A 17,732-nucleotide genomic window follows, 5' to 3' on the forward strand; every position below is an offset into this window, starting at 1 on the left:
GTCCCCACATCAGCTAACTGCTCAAGCATGTGCTAAATGTATACAGCAGCATAGCAGAGAGCAGAATTTGTTCCATCATCTCTAACTCATTAAATACCTTTGTTTTAGTAACACAAATGTTGGCAGAATAAAGGCGCCTTAGTCCAGTTAGGGTACCCAAACATTTTCATAAGTATATGTTCTTATATAGTAACCTTCCCTTCAAAGTGAACACAGACATTCCTTACTCTCAAAGTCAGTGTAATGCTTATAATTTAATATCCACAGGAATTCAAGTGTTTAAGCAAATTAGGAAATAAAGTGATTCCTTTGTGTCACTGGCCTATTTCAGATAGTGCACTTCAATGAGATGATGCACATGTAATATTTGAGGGACAGCAGATACCATTGTGATTTGTAAAGCTGCTTACCATACAGGAGTCTTTGCCATCACTATGGATCAGGAATCCTGCACATAGGATTTCATTTCTACGATAGTTTGGAGAAGGTGGCACAGATGTCAGGGTAACTGACCTCACAGCTATTATGTAAGGGTCCCTGTAGGGAAAAAACCCAAGAGTCTCTTCAACAAGCTGTAAAAAAATACATATGAGTAACTTGAACTACATTAAATGTAGTTTACTATCTTTAAACCATATAAATAACTATAACATTTTCTATGAAAACATTAAACAAATTAAAGTTTCAACCACAGCTGGCCCATGTAAGAAATGAGAACCCTAAGTGTGATTTGGCGTCGCAAGCATATAAGAGGGCGAGCTCGCCCCTACTGTGTCTAACCAGCAAGTGTATGAAAAGGGGTTGCAGTGAATCCTCAGATTGCTCATTAAGACCACTGACAAACAGTGCCAGGTGAAGATCATAAGGATGATGGTCCAAAACAGTAGTCCATCCAAATTCTTAATGGGCTGCAATAATATCTTTACTACATTCATTATTCTGGGATCCGACTTCTAGATATGCATGGTAATCAAGAGTTATAGCTCCAAAGGTTTAGCACCAGCTAAGCTTGAAATTCACTTACTCACCCAGTCTTACAGGGCTGTCTTCGAGACACAAGAACTACAAAATCTTTGGGTTTATCTCCTTTCACTGATGGCGATGTAATGTAGTATATCTTCTCATCTTCATTCACATTCTCTACAACCTCACAAGTTCTGCAAGTACATTTAACATGCCATAGTCAGGACAGTTCAGCACCTGAAGTGTGCAATAAGCTCTCTTTAAAAACACTGCATCAGAAAGAACACCTTACCATTTTAATGTAGGCTCTTCAGTTTTTCTTCGGATTACTCGGAGAGTGTTAAAACTAGGCTGGAAACTAATTTGCAGTTCAGTTGGGCTTGTGCCACAAATAATGTTACTTTTCTGCAAAAGGTGGACCAACACCAAGTTCTCAAAGAATTGGGGTGTAATGAAACAGAGCGAAAGAGCCTTCTTCTTTGCAATGTCTCACCTATGGCTCTGCCCTTGATGCGCTAAAAAAAAAATCAAGTTAAGCTCCAGGACCAGCTGGTGTTGGAGCAAAGCAGTACAAGCAACTCTCACATATTGTCCTCTGTGGAAAAGCATCAAACTGCATTCAGTACTATTTTCTAGGTATCTAAATGTTCCCCAGTATCACTGGCTTTATGGCTGATTACATCACTCTGTAACTCACTAACAATCAGCTGCCCGCCCAGTTGCCTTTCCCCACCATCTTCCTTTTGCCCCTGTGACTGGAGGGGTGTTCACAGGCCACTTTACCTTGACTTGTCCCTTGAAATATGTCAACTACTGATGCTAAACAATCTGTTCCACCTTGTATTTAGCTGTGAAACTCTGAGGCCATTTCCCAGCCCTGAAGAAGAGCTCTGTGTAAGCTCGAAAGCTTGTCTCTCTCTCTCTCTCACCAACAGAAGCTGGTCCAATAAAAAAAATATTTACATCACCCACCTTGCCACCTGCCTTAGCTTAACATACATGGGAAAAGCAAAGACGCAGGGGAGTGCTCCCCTTACACATCTATTTCCCTCATTAATGAGGCTCTTAAACCACCAGCTGAAAGACTGCATGCCAGACTAGAACATTTTCTCCTGAAACTTGTGGGCCAAAATCAAACGGGCTCTCTGAAGAACAGCCCCGCTACCTGCAATGCTGCCTGCTATGTCTCTGGAGCTCTGTGGGCCTCCAGGCACTCAACACTTGAATCTAGTTCCCGCTTTTTAGATGTAGAAAGAGCATGTGAGAGAGCATCTTGGAACATTCTCTTTGATGTTTTGCATAAATTTGGATCAGATGATGTATTCCTCCAGTGGTTCAAAATGTTATACTCTCATCCTGAAGTGTCTGTACTGATTTTCAATCAAAGTTGCCGAGGGCACTGTTTAGGAATAGCCCCCTGCCAGGGTATCCTTACTTGCTCTCTTCTTAGAGCCACTAGCCACTTACCTTAGCAATTTACCTTTAATGTCAACCTATTCAATATAAAAACATTATCCTCACTCCTGGGGGGATCCTGCCTGACTGCGCGCCTGCAGAAAATGCTCCCCTACCCCCCGCAGAATTCCTGTGCTCCCCTGCAGAAAATGGCAGGGAAATAAAGGGACGCCATGGGGGAGTGGAGGGAGCGCGACCATGGGTACAGTTTTTGGGCGGCATGGGGGGGCACTCTCCCCCCCCCCACCCCTCATTTTTGCAAGTGCAGCGCTGTCCAGCTGAAGGAGGCTGCATATTGGCTCCGTTGACTCTGCAGCTGAACGCTGCCTCCTGGGTCCTAGTGCCACCTGGGTCCTAGTGCCAGTTATGCTCCCCTTCTGTGTGCTGGGAGCCTTCCTGTTTTCTGTGCAACAGGGAGTGCCCACGATGGGGCTAGGTAAGGGGGGGAGGAGAGAAATGAGGGGGCCTGAGGGGGTAGGGGGAAGAGGCAGTGGGGAAGCAATGGGGTGGAATAGGGCAGGAGAAGGGGAATGTGGGCATAAGGGGAGGCAGATAGAGAAGAAAAGGGGATAGGGGAATTGCAGGGGAAGCAGGAGCCCAGCATGCGGCAGCTCCTCGGCAGCAGCTGGGGCTCCCCCGTTAAGCAGGCCCATCAAACCCTCACCTTGACAAGCCCTATCCCACCAAAGAGCCCCCTACACCTGGACCTCCACCCCACTGAGCCCCAACCAGCTGCACCTGGACCCCCACCCCAGCCCCCCAGCTCCTGGACCCCCACACTGAGCCCTCCACCCACACACCCCTCACCAAGTCCCAGATCCCCTCTCCTGAGCTCCAACCACATTCACCTGGGTGCCGTGCAGAGGCCCATTGCCCCTGCACCCGGAACCCCACAACGAGCCCCTGTGATTCAAATCTCCCACTGAGCCACTCCTACCCAGATTGCCCCACACAGAAACCTCTCACCCACACACCTGGATCCCTCCACACTAAGCCCCTCCACACTTGGATCCTGCTGTGCTGAGCCTGCCCACTCACACCAGATGTACCTGGGGCAGAGAGGCAGGGCCCCGGGGTGTTTCTGGGGCAGGCCTAGCCCTTGCACTATGTCAGGGTCAGGTGCGGCCTCACTGCCAAGTCCCTGTATGGGGGGACATGGGAGCTTCAGGGTGATCTCCCACCTCAATGCAGCCAGTGTGCTCTGCTCCGCACTGCCATGCTGGAGCCACATTTATATAATGACAAATAAAATTTACAGAATTTTGCAGAATTTTAAAATATTGTGTGCAGAATTTTTAATTTTTTAGCACAGAATTCCCTCAGGAGTAAATCCTCAACCGTGCTTTTTATGCAGACAATATTTTTTGCTTTATTTCTACTCCTAACGCCTGAGCACTGTGGAGCCAATAGATCATTTTGGTCAGTTCTCGAGGCTATATATTAGTTATAAGAAATCCAAAGCTCTAGATATATTGCCACATATGCCTTTAATTTTTCTTCAGACTTTCCTCTTTGTTGGGCCTGAAAATCTCCTCGAAGCACCACTCGGAACATAATCAAAACATTTATCCTCCGATAAAAACCTTTAAAGATACAATGAATCACTGGAAAAGCCTCTCTTTTTCCTTAAGTGCATGTATACACCTAATTAAAATGGTACCACATCCACCTGTTTTATATCATCTCCCACTATTTCCTATTCTATTCTCTGTGAGGGATATTAAGAAAATAAACAGCTCACAGAGTTTATTTGAGTTAGCAATGACTCTAAAAAACCATAAAACTTCTTTGGCATTTAGGAGGCGATGACTATGAGTTTCCTGACTCTGACATTACATTCAGCTGGGGCACACTGTGAATTGGTCACACCGCATAAACATGTTCAATTAGAGCAGACTAGGACTGAGTGAGCTGCTCTGCCTTGCTTCTCGCACTGTGAATATACACTATATGATTAAAGTTGAACCCTTCACTATGCCCCATGTTTAGGGCATGGAAACTTGCTCACTCTCATACAAGAAAACCTATGGCGCAGCCCCCTCTCTTGTCAATTCATGGCAATCCCAATTTGAATCCAGAAGAAAGGTATCTACATCACAAGTGATAGCATCTGAAAAGTTTAGTTAACAGCAGAGTGAAATAGTGCTAGAAAAAAAATCTTGAGCTGCTCTTACAAGTAATGTTTGTCCCATTGCCTGCGGAGTCTGAAGTCAGATAAAAGGAAGAAAGCTAGATTTGATGGTATCCTCACTTGCATTTCTACCTTGACAAACAAGATATCACTCTCCTCCTGTGTGAATATTTTTATCTGAAACAAATGAACAGCATTAAAAAAATACAGAATGAAGAACATAAATGGACAACTTCACCAGCTTTTCACTTGTCAAGAGAACATGCAACATATGTCTGACAGGCAGTGAGATGCAGTTGAGTATTTAAGATTAAAAAAAGAAAAGGAGTACTAGTGGCACCTTAGAGACTAACCAATTTATTTGAGCATAAGCTTTCGTGAGCTACAGCTCACTTCATCCGAGTTGCACTCAGAGGCTTGCTATGTAAAAGGGGTCACCAGTACAAAAGTTTGAGAACCACTGGTATAGTCTGTATAAGCCAGTTATAGTATTGAAAAACTGTTTCACAAAAGTTTTAAGAGTTGGTTTTTTTTTTTTTTTTTGGTATTTCTCTACTGCTGAACCCAAGCCAACTGTACACGGCCCAGGGTGTGTGACGAGCCCAATTCCTGTGTGATTTCCACAAACACTAGGACACCCTTTTCTGGTACAGAAAAAAAGCCTCTTCATTAAGGTCCCCAGATGCTCAGGCCACCTCTTCAAAACAAACGGCCAAATCCTGGGCCCCCTCAAAAATCCCCTGTGCTCCACCCAAGTGCAGGGACCTAGAATATTAGACTTAAAAGTCATGACATTTCTATATATCGAAAAGCTGTTGTTGGCCCAGAATTCCATCTTGTCCATCCTGGGCCTTGAGCTGGTAAAAATATTGTAAATATTGAGGAAGAGATGGGGGTGGGGGGAATACCTGAGCACCTTTCAGTAGTGTATGAAGCCACATGACTAAAACCACATGACTAATGTATTGTTTGTTCTCTCTCTCATCTTCTCTGCAGGAGGAGAACTGTGTGTGCAATGGAGTATTTTGTTCCAGTAAGGTTTTGCTTTTGTTTTTCTTTAAATATACATGTTACTCTGGGTTTGTATTAGAGCTCTCCACACAGAGACTGAGTACGCAGCAGGCAGTGTACTGTAGATTCATACCCCAGCTCTAAGTGTCCATGTGGAAAAGTTCTTAGAGAAGCCAGGCAGAAGAAGTACTCAGACTAAATGTTTACTGTTAGGAGTATGTACTGTGCCTTTAAGAGCAGAGCACATGTTAGAGGGAAATAGACTGGGGTCAGTGAGAATGGGTTGGAGGCAGTCTAGTGGCAGCTTCACCAGACACACAGCTAGGAGCTCATGGTTCTCCTTTACCTTAGGTAACCCAGTTTTTAATTCTTTAATTCTTAGAATCTTAGAATTTCTCCTTATGAATTCACAAGACGATACATGGTACCAGCTGGGTACAAGAGAAGACTAAGGAGTTGTCTACACTGCGACATTGTTGAAAAAACTTTTGTCTTTCACACTTAAACCCTCCCCCCCTCCCACCGCGAAAGACAAAAGATTTGCCGACGCGGGGCTGGAAGTATTTTGTTGGCAAAAGTGCTGACAAAATACCAACAGACAGCGTTCACACACGCTGACTTTTAGCCACAAGGCTGTGTTGACATAGCCTTGTGGCTAAAAGCTGCATAGTGTAGACAACCCAGAGAAAAGAGGACTGCGATGAAGAAGTAAAGGAGTCATATTGGAGAGGAACCAACTAAAAGCCCCCAAGGCATTGAAACTCTCAGGTAATTCAGCAGACTCCTGGAAAGGATTCAAACAGAGGTTTGATATATAAATGCAAGCAGCTGGCTCTGGTGAGAAAGAAGACCAGCAGAAATCAGCAAGCTCCTTAAATATTTCAGGACTTGAGGCAGTGGATGTCTTTTATAGCATGCAACTAAATCAGGCAGACATTTGAAGAATATTGTATACCTTAAAAGAGTGAAACATTTGACAGGTACAGTATAAGTTTCACCTAAGAAGACAAACTGAAAGGAGTGTCCTTTGAAGAGTTCCTAACAGAACTGAAGCTAATGAGCTCAACCTGCAACAATGGACAGTTAACAGATTGTTATAAGGGATCGAATTGTAATTGGAAACAAAGATCCAAAGCTGAAAGAAGAGTGTTGGATGACACAGAGCTAACTTTGGATAAAGACTGTGTCAGGCAGCAGCAATCACTCAAAACAGAATAATAACAATGGAAGGAAAAGAGGACACTGCCACTCTGGATAGAGTGACAAAAGAGAAAAAACTGGCGATCAATAAGTCAGTACAGAACAAAAAACACAGAGAAGCCTGAAAAAAGCAAAGCATGAGAGTTTGCAAGGGAAATCTTCAAGGACTGCACAAGGTGTGGACAAAAACAGACTTCAACAATGCCCAGCTTTTGGGAAGAACTGCAATATTTGTAAGAAATACAATCCTTTTGCCAAAGTCTGCAACTAGTATGAACAGCTGCAGAAGAGGAAAGCATGCATGCTGCTGCAGTAATCCAGGAAGAGAGCAGGGACAGCAACAGAAAAAGAAAAGGAGTACTTGTGGCACCTTAGAGACTATAAATTTGTTAGTCTCTAAGGTGCCACAAGTACTCCTTTTCTTTTTGTGAATGCAGACTAACACGGCTGCTACTCTGAAACCAACAGAAAAAGGAGTTTTATCTGGGACAGTGGTTTTCAACCTGTGGTCCGTGGACTCATGGGGATCCACAGACTATGTTTAAGGTTTCCAAAGGGGTCTGCACGTCCATTTGAAATTTTGTAGGTGTCCACAAATGAAAAAAGATTAAAAACTACTGATCTAGGAGCTGTATCTTAAGAGGAACAGATGAATGGACAGTTTCCTTATAGACTAATGGGACTCTTATATTTTGACACTGGTGCTCTGGTAAATGTTGTTTCAGATATTAGTTTTAAAAAGTTAAAGAAAAAAACATGAAAAAAAATGGTGAGCAAACAGGTTAAATTGAAAGTTTATAATGGGGAACTCATTCCTACTAGATGTATGTGTGTACCAAAAGTGAAGGTAAAAGATATGACTGGCGTAAAAGTATTTTATTACTTTAGATGCATTGCCTGGATTTTAGCAGATTCCCTTACATGAGAGGAGTGCTATATGGAAGATATTGCTTACTCAGATTACCTTTTGGTCTAAAATCTGCTCCAGAAGTCTTTCATAGAAATGTGCAGCAAATATTTGAGGGAACTGAAGGCACAGAAAGCAGCACAATAGAGAATCAGAATTACAGGTTACAGAGAGCTTTGGACAGGACTAGAGCAGAAAGCCTGAAGCTAAATAAGCAAAAATGTAAATTCAGGCTCAGAGAAATTAACCTATTTAGGAAAAAGGTTAACTGAATAAGGGAGATATATTGATCTTACCAGAACACAAGATATAACAAATATGCTACATCCAGAAAACAAGGAGGGATTACAGAGGTTCATAGGAATGGCTAATTTTTTTGGTAAATTTAAACCTAATTTGGCTGCAGAAACCAGCAACCTCTGTGCAGTCATGCAAAAGAATAACCAGCGGACATAGGATGCTAACCTGGACAAAGAGTTTGGTGATTTAAAACAAGTGATTCAGAAAACCCATTCTAAGGTATTTTGACAGCAAGAGGCAGACCTAATTGTCCACTGATGCCTCCAAAGAAGGGATAGGGGCTGTGTTGCTACAAAGATATGATGAGCATTGGAGACTGGAGGCATATGCATCCAGGGCTCTTACAAAAACAGAATGCCACTATGCCCAAATTGAAATGGAAGCTTTACCTCTGGTGCATGGTTGTAAAATATTTCATGTGTTTCTTTTAGAAGACTAATTGTTGCAGAAATAGCATGGTTTATGGGCCTGGGGTACCACATAGACTGCTTTGGATTTGGGAAGCCCAGGGCTTTCAGGGTCCAGAGTTCTGGAGCAGCCTGCCACTTGGACTGCCTCAGATTTGGGGAGCCCACAGCTTTCAGGATTCATGCCTCCAGGGCTGCCTGCCAGATGAGATTTAATTCATGAAGCTAGGGTTTCATTCCTTTTTCTTGGAGAATGTGACAAGGTGTATCAACCCCTTGGACAGGAGGGGGTTAAGAAGCAACTCTGGGCTCAGGGGCCCCACCCCTCCGCCTGTGATGAACATGCTCAGGTTGGAGTCGGGGTTTAAAAGACTGCCAGACAGTTCACTCTGATGCTGGCAAGCCAGGGAGAAGGATGTGCTCTGGGATCTCCAGGGCAGGATGTGACCTAATTCCTCCACCAAGCCAGGGAATGGGGGGGGAGCTGCCGCTTCCAGAGACTGGGACCAGGGCCAGAAGCCCGGAAGGTAGCTGGGATGCAGTATGATGGACAGCCTCTGAGAACCCTGGGTCAGAACCCGGTGGAATGGGAGGTCCTGGGTTTCCCTACTCCTCCTGTGAGCTGCATCCATGAAGTGGAGCAACAGCCAGTGAGGCAGAGCCACCACCCATGAGCTGTACCCAGTAGGCAAGGACGCTACTGGAGACAAACCACTGGGCATAACTGCTGCTTTGGCCTTTAACCACCAGGCAGGAGATGCTGCCTCCCACTCACAGAGAATTTCAAAAATTTTGTTTTCCTTTCCTAATCAGAACTAAACCAAATTTTGAAATATCAAAATAATTCATGAAACAGAATATACGTTGTCTGCCCAGTTCTAAAGGTGAGCATGATCTGCCCCTCCTAATGTTACTGAAGTTGGCATGCAACTCTTCCACAATTCTGGACTTACATTATCCAGAGTGCTGGTTATTTCCCATCCACATTTTGTTGCCAGGACTGTCAGGGTGGCTACATTGCTGTAACTCAAGTATGCCTGAAATGTAAGATATACTATTAAAAATGAAGGGCTGATATAAAAGAGAATCTCATTTCTGTACCATAGTTACTCCAGAATCACAAACCAGGCAAATGTATTTTTTCCCTTAAGTGGTCTTCTTCCAGAAAACACAGTCCAGTAGTTTCTGAATTAAATACTTTCAATAGCTGAATTGTGTTTTCACATGGCCGATGGCAAAAGAACCCTAATTAAAAACACTAATTTGGGTTTCTTTGATGGATAAAATAAAGCAATAAACCCCTCTACTGTCAGAGAGACAATACGCTTCACCTCTGAGGCTACTAAATTAATGGTATACTTCAGTTTTCTTATAAGTAATTAAAATCTGCTAGCAAATTAACCTCTTCACTGCTGTTAGATTGTGCAAATATTTTGGCAGCTGCTTGAAAACAGAAGGTGTAATCAGAGGAGTGGATATCTGGACTGGATGCCTATTACTTGTGTTTGACAACAGGATAGGTACATGTCCAGGATGGAGCTGATATTTGGAAGTGGTAAAAAGAGATCATACAGTGCAAGAATCTTTAAAGACTTGTTTCAATTTCATCTTTAAAAAAAATGGATTATTCAGTTTGTTCAGATTTACTGTCTGTTTATATTTACTTTCCTGCAGAAAAAAATTTCTACATCCACAGAATTCAAACTCTGATGGTGACACACTCCAGTGCTGTCGTAGTCAATGGCAAATAATTTCCCACATTATACATCTCCAATTATTATTTATTTACTTTTAGATTTAATTAAAAGGACCTAATACAACATCAAGGAGCTCCTGGGGTTAAAAAAAAACTTTCATACAGAACATTCCACAATAAAATAAATCTAGGGATTTGTATAAATACACAAAATCATGGAAATTCAGGGCCAGTATTGCTAATCCATCCTTAGTTCACCCCACTATGCGTAAGTATTGCTACACATAGACTATATACATTTACCCACTCTTCCGACATTAGGTACAGCAAGTCAAGTTAAGATGCTAACTGTTTGGGTCAGATCTTTAGCATTGTTTTGACACATGCAGAATGTCCAAATGTACCTCTAAGACTATGTATGTGGATGAATTCAGATGATGTAAGTATTACCTGGTTGCTTCTATCCCAGAGATCAGAGGAAGGAGTGTCTTCCTTATTGGAGAGGATATATTTTCTGAAATACATATTATGTACACAAAGAGGTAAAAAAAAAAACAAATAGCATTCATTGTCTTCCTTCAGTGTACAATGACAACCACTTACATAGTATTCAGCATCTTCTGAATGCTTTATAAATATTAATTAATTAATCCTCACGACAACACAGTGAGTTAAGTAAGCATTAGCTCCTCTTTTTTTCCCAAAAAAGGATGGGGAACACACAAGAGGGCCCAAATATTTCTTGACTTACTCAGATGAATAGTAGCCATTGATTTCATCATGACTTAGGCAAACAGGATCAGGTCCAGAAATGCTAAGTGACAACAGCTATTTAATCTGAGAAGACTTAAAATAATGAGCACAGTATATGTAAAAAAAACCCCATTCACTTCTGCCCCACTGTGAAAGTTACCTTTGAAATTTATATATACCTGGTTAGTCTAATTCTCCTGCGTGCAATAGCTTCATGATATCTTCTCAAACCATCCTTCACAAGAAGCAAAATGAAACAGAAATAATCTGATTGAATTATGATACATTCTATTTTGATAATGTTGTGCAAATAAAAGACAATTAAGGATTATTTATTAAAAGGGACACTGTCACATACCAAATGTAAAGTATGTTATTTAAACCCCTCTGCCCCAAAATAACTGCACTAATTACAATGGAATTTCCCTAGGTACGGACTTGATCAATTTTTTTTAATGTGATGTATCCCGTTACATAGCAAAAATAATCTAACTACCAGTCTGGAGTATCCTAGTAGCATAGTGTTATTACATGGACTTTTTCCCAAGAGCAATAAAGAAGTACAATGCTAAACATTCTGTACTTGCCAAAAGTGCCACCTTTTAGATAAAATATTAATCCAAGGGACTTTCTACACAGAGCTCAACATGGAAAGCAATATTTGAGGGATTTCTATACCGCTTTAGCACGTCTGCATTGGAGAACAGAGGGCAGTGCATTATGAAAAATTAGAAGTGAGTACTGCACAATAGGGTTGATTACCACCTCAAACTGACTATTCAGTCACTACTTTTTTCCATTGCTATTCCATTGAGAATAGAAATTTCAAAAGCAACTAAGTAATTTAGGAGCATAAATCCCACTGAATGTCAACGGGACTTGTGCTGTGTGACTTAGGTGCTTTTGAAAATATCACACCTAACCCTCTATTTTAGTCTGTTAGTCTGCATATTTTTTCTTCTTCAACTGCAGTAGAAAGCAGCTTCTTTTTTTATTTCTGCTTCAGAGCTGGTACTCTGTTCCTGTTAGAAAAAAGGGACTGGAGTTAATGCCCTGTGAGGTGCTGCTTAGCTGAAGCATTGCTTCTCTAGTTGAAGTTAAGGTGCCAGCAGCCATCGCATTTTTTAGAAGAGTGGCGATAATGCTGACGTAAGAGTCAGCTTTCCCTCTTGAAACAAGATGGAGTTTAATGTTCAAGGTAGTGCATTGGCTAGCGTGGAGTGCATATGACTCCTCATTTCCTCACAAAGTCATTACCCTACTAGTCATTAATTCACTATTTTAGTAGCTCTTTTATTCCTGCCCTGGTGCTTTATGGAATTCTGTGAGAAAGAAAAAAGACTATAGCAGACTATTCAAACAGAAGTTTTATATTCATGAAGATTTAAAAGCTCAACGAACCACTTTAAGGGATCCATGTACTTGGGCTGGAATGTTCAAAGGAGCCAAAGGGAGTTAGGCACTAACTCCCATTGAAATTCAGTGGGACTTGGGTGCCTGACTCCAGCAACTTCCTTTACAAATCCCCAGGCTAGTAAGGAGTTGTTCAATTACCCTACAAGCATTCTCAAGTTCAGAATATCCTCTTGAGGAGGAGGAAGAGAAAGTAATTCAGTTTATAACCTTGTTTAGCTCTTCACTTCCCCGGAATGTCTGACAGTGATTGGCTGTGTGATATGCATTACTTTTGGGTTGGACTATATAAGCCATCTTTATATTCATTTTCTCTCTCATGTAAAGAGCTGACCTTTGTAGTGGGTTTGACTCTGGGGAAGATGAGGAGCTCTCCTTTGTCATTTACAGCATTAAAAATCAGAAAAGCACTGTTAATATGCCGCGCTTGGCCTATGGTCCACTCCTCACAGTTGTAGGCCTCAACACGAACGCCAACCTCAACACTGAAAGAAGAGTTTAAATGAATTATTTAACCATGACAGAATGACACAGAAGCAGCAATGAGACAAACATAATAACTAGAGCTGTTATATACTTCTTGGGTACAGGGAACAACAGTGATGGAAATCTGAGTATTTTGGACATATGAACAATTAATAATTAGTTTTCTATCTGGACACAGAGGCATATTTCAGCAGTGATGTAAAAGGTGGTGTAAGATAAATGTCAGGACTAAAATAGGCAGAAAATGAACTGAAGTAGCAAAGTAGTGTAGGTGCTTAGATATCCAATGATGAGCAGAGTGTGGGAACTGGGGGCCGGAGGGGGAAGACTTGGGGGTGGGAGCGAACTTGCACTGATTTGGCATTCAGATGTGCACGATAAGGGTAACTCACAGCAAGCTGATGTCCTGGGAGGACCAAATTTAGCCCTGGATAGAAGAGAGTAGCAGTGGGAGTTACATCTATTGCCACCAGGACCCTATTTGCTCCAGAAATATTGACATGGCACAATATAAGCTGACGTTCGAGGAGGGACTGCTGTAACTTATACCCTCCTAAAAAAAACAAGGACTACTGATACAGGCTAACACAGCTACCACTCTGAAACCTTATACCGTCCTGTGGCTTTTCTTGTGGCACTTTCGTCTACCTTCTAAGGCCACAGCCTCTGGTCTGGCTGAGCAGTGCTTATCACAGGACCAGGGGTCGGAGTGGGGGCAAAGATGGGTTTAAGCGACGTTGATATTCCCCGTCCCAGGCTGGCTAAGGAACTGTCACTTCCCTGGTGTCATTTACTTATGCCTGACTGCAAGGAGTCATTCCAGTAGCTGGGGATCCCCCTGGAAAAGGGGTATTGCAACCACACACACTCTTTGCTAGGTTTCAGAAAGGGGGTCGTGGTGTAGGAGCCTCTATAGTGGCCTTAAGTCACTGGAGGTTTCTCCCACCATGGGGGGATCCTCAGAAGGTAGGATCCACTGTGTTTAAGTCTGCTTTATGCCACAGGATTGGTACAAAGCAGACTTCCAGAAATTCAAGCATTAGGCCCTTTCATTGTGCTAAATAAATGCTCCTTAACACTCATATTCTGCCCAACTTAGAACCAATCGCAACTGGTATAAAGGCTTCTATGGCAGCTGCACCCATTTATTCCAGGCTGCATTTGGCTCGGTTTAACACCAGATGTAGTCACCCTCCCCTTCTTCCTCCTTCTTCCAAAAGAAGAGTTTTGCAACCAGGAAGCAGCTGCAAGGGCCTGGACTCTGCAATAAGCTCCACACAGATAGAGCCCTGTACCCACATGGAGTATACTCCAGGATCAGGGTCCAAATGACTACAATGTCCAATTGGAGACTTGGAGTTCCATTGGACTGCTTAGCATTACACTTGTAATTAAGGTTTGCAGAACTGGGATATCAATCACTAGAGGGTATGGATAATCTTTTAGATTTGAATAAACAATAAACCAAGCTTCAAACTATTTTTGAAGTGAGAAAAGCAGAGCTATTTTAAAAATATTTCTTCATCAAAAACCTGATAAGGAAAACCCCAGTGAGGGCTTGAGTCTGAAATATTCAGGAGGGATTGTGCTATAGAGGGGCAGTAAGACAAGCACATAGATAGTTTTACCTTTTCTGAAATGTGTTGTTAACTATTGCTTTGAAGACAAGACGATCGCCAACAGTGGAGGGTCCCCGGAATTTAAACATATCAACTGATTTCAAGATGGGATATGAATGACAGAGACGGCTGAATGAGAAAGCAGGAGAGACACAAAATGGAATATATGGCCTTGTAATTCTTTTTTCTGTATTGGTACAGCCCAGGATTATTTGGCATACTTAAAGTAATGAGGTCGGCACAAATTAGAAGTTCACAATGCAAGCCTAATTTAATCCCTAGATTTCCCATAAATGACAGCACATTCAGCTAAATAATGGCACAGAATTTGGGTCTCAAAATATAATACCACTGCTATTGTGCTGCTTCATTTGCAATGCACTTTACAAACATTTAACTAATTAATCCTCACTCCTTGTTATAAACCTCATATTGGGCCAAATTATGAACCCCTTACTCTCATTCATTCAGTAGTACCTTACTTCTCAAAGAGTTCCGTTCACTTAAACAGGGCTACTTTTGGAGTAAGATATTGTTCAGTGTGAGTAAAGAGTTCACAATCGGGACCTATTTGAGTTAGTGAAACTTCCTCAGGGCCAAAGACGATGTATCTATGTAAGAACTTCAGTCCATACATCCTTTTTACCTCTGATGGTTTCTGCACATTTATCAGAAATTAATATAGTTTTGTGCAGTATATGATTATGTGAAACATTAATTAAAAATTCACCCAAATACAGCCTGCATTATTTTGTAATGACACTAAAGAAATACGTCTTTTTTCTAAAAGTTGCATGCAACAACTGAAGTTGAGTCTCAGAACTGGGTTTTTAAACATGCAAAAAGCCAGTTAGATGTACAACTGGCCATCTGCCCATGCAGAAATCCAAAGTTGCATGCCTAACTTCTAAAAATCAAGACTTAAAGGTATATTAATTTAATATAAATTCTCTTATTATTGTTGTTTACCTCATCCTTCCATCCCCCATACCCTTCTGTTGTTTATTACACTCACTAATATCTCTTTTCTCAATTTAGGCCCTGATCCTGAAAACACTTAATCACATGCATTACTTTGCACACCTGAGTTGTCCCATTGGAGCTTTGGAGTCCCACTGGATTACTTAGAATTGCACTTGTGATTAAGTTACAGGATCATGATTTTTAAGTTTGTAAATTCTTGTAGGGGGACTTTTCTATTGTTCTTCACAGCCTTAAGCCCCAGTCCCAATTGGGGCCTCTAGGTGCTACTGCAGGATAAATAATAACAACAATGCAATTTATTTCCTGACTCTAAAGGGCCATATTCTGCCCTCATGAATGTGCATGAGACGCCCATCAAATTCAGTGAGAAAAGCAGACATATATAGTACAGAATTTCATCGTACACATTTTTAGCCTAGAAATGACACAGTTTTGTAGTAGTCTCAGCTCTTAATTCAATTGCGCTCTCTGTAAACTAATGTACCAGTATTGTTAAATGCACACAATTATCTGTTGCTAATTAATTGAATAGAGCATCTTTATAATAGGCTAATACATTAAATGACTTTGTAATTTCATTAAACATAATTTGCTCTTCCTATTTAAAATGCTAAATGGGTATCTCATTTACTACACTCACAGTAAAGATACAATATTACCAAAAATACCAACGGGACGAAAGAACGTGATTTTTTTAAAGGGGGATTTTTCCTAAATATGAAGCTCTATTTTTCTAAAAAAACAAAGCCCCGAATACTTCTATTGGTCATATAAAATATCAGAAAGGACAGCCCTGTTTCAAACGGATTTTCAATTACTGCAATACTGTCTTTAAGGTGCTCAATTTCTGTCACAATTTTTAGAAAGGGGAAATAACCTTTTGAAAAAACCTTTCTGTGGGTGTTTTAAATTTATTCTTCAAGTATTGCTTTTTCCCTCTCTCTTCCCCACCCCCTGCTTTCCCCATCTTAGCTTGTGGCCATAGCAACACTAACTGGTACCTACAAAGGTCAGAGCTAATTGTTGCCTTATAAAAGGTTTGTAGCGAGGGCAGCTATTTCTCAAACATAAAATACAAGCTCTCTTTCCATCCAATATTGTCTCTGCCATGAGCTATTATTCCTAAAAGTTTCAACCTGATAAATTATGTTAAATATTCATAGTTCCAAATAAACTATTTTAGCTTTCAGGTTAGTTGTGTATTGATATATCAAAGGGAAACAGGGCCTGATATTTTGGACTGGGTCTCGGGTACACTGGCATAAATGAGGAGTAATTCCTTTGAAGTCAATGGAGTTACACACTGATGTAAAATCAGCGTGTTTTCTATTTTTAATAAAATGAGCTGTTTATCTAAGAACTAAAGAGAATCTCTTATCGGTACAACTAACTGGCTATGAATCAAAATTACATGAATAAGGAAAAGGAATGGCATTTAATTATTAAGGTAAAAAAGGAACACATCGCTAGCCTTCCTGCAATGAAGTAGGTCAGGTGGTGTGTGAGAGGAATTCTGATAGAAATTCAGGTCTCACATACAAAGAAGCTTTGTTTGTGTGGGAGACTAGTGTCAAGGCTGAGGTGATGGAACCCTCCAGCCTAGAGGCAGAAGGCAGAGCAGCTGCGCAATTGGGCCACAGCCACTAATGAACCTACAAGGGTAGCAATAATACTTTGCACTTTCATCTGTAGATCTCAAAGCACTTCACAAAGGATGCTGGGGAAGCACTATTGCTCCCATTTTACAGATGTAGGAACTGGGAGACAGAGAAGGTAAGTGACCCACCCCAGATAAAACAGTGAGTCAATGGCTAGAATAGAACTCAGTTCTACTGATTCCCATGCCAGTGCCCATCCACACCTCCTGGTAGTGGCTCTCATATTGTTCAGACCCACTGGCCACACTCAAGTTTATCTCTGCTATGTATGGGGGCTGCAGACTGTCCTTGAGCAGCCTCTCCATTTTAAGATTTCATTGATGCTGGGCCAGAGGATTTGACCATATATGGAAGGATATTCCTGTGGTCAAGGCACTGCACTAGCCATCAGGATCTGGATTCTATTTCTAGCTCTGCTATTGACTTGCTTTGAAGCCTCAAGCAAATCACATAATCTCTCTGTCCCTCAGTTCTCCATCTGTAAAAAGGAGATAGCAATATTTCTCAGCAGTGTGGTGAAGCACTCAGATGTTCTGGAAATGAGTGCCATAGAAAAGCCTATATATAAATATGTAGACATCCCCTGAACCTCAACAGGAAGAGAGATCACAATACATTTTATTTTCACTTCTCATTTGTAACTAACCTCTGTGATGCCCTTAACATTAAAATGATGAATTTGGAGTACTTTTGATTTTCCACACAGCATGTCTTTTCAGAATCATATAGGACGACATCAAACAGAAAAG

General features: G+C 41.5%; 1 protein-coding gene across 1 annotated transcript in view; it reads right to left on the minus strand.

Moving 5' to 3' along the window:
- Nucleotides 1-17,732, minus strand: part of ACOT12 (acyl-CoA thioesterase 12) — a 42,158-nt gene that overhangs the window by 3,987 nt on the left and 20,439 nt on the right. Inside the window, exons 7-14 of the mRNA XM_048850006.2 lie at nt 14,351-14,470; nt 12,571-12,721; nt 11,003-11,058; nt 10,521-10,584; nt 9,328-9,411; nt 4,593-4,726; nt 1,029-1,157; nt 411-537 (exon numbers count right to left, since the gene is read on the minus strand). Of these exons, the coding sequence (XP_048705963.2) occupies nt 411-537; nt 1,029-1,157; nt 4,593-4,726; nt 9,328-9,411; nt 10,521-10,584; nt 11,003-11,058; nt 12,571-12,721; nt 14,351-14,470 (865 nt within the window). The remainder of the gene's footprint in view (nt 1-410; nt 538-1,028; nt 1,158-4,592; nt 4,727-9,327; nt 9,412-10,520; nt 10,585-11,002; nt 11,059-12,570; nt 12,722-14,350; nt 14,471-17,732) is intronic.

The sequence above is a fragment of the Caretta caretta genome, chromosome 5, assembly GCF_965140235.1.
Source record: "Caretta caretta isolate rCarCar2 chromosome 5, rCarCar1.hap1, whole genome shotgun sequence".
Taxonomy (NCBI): domain Eukaryota; kingdom Metazoa; phylum Chordata; order Testudines; family Cheloniidae; genus Caretta; species Caretta caretta.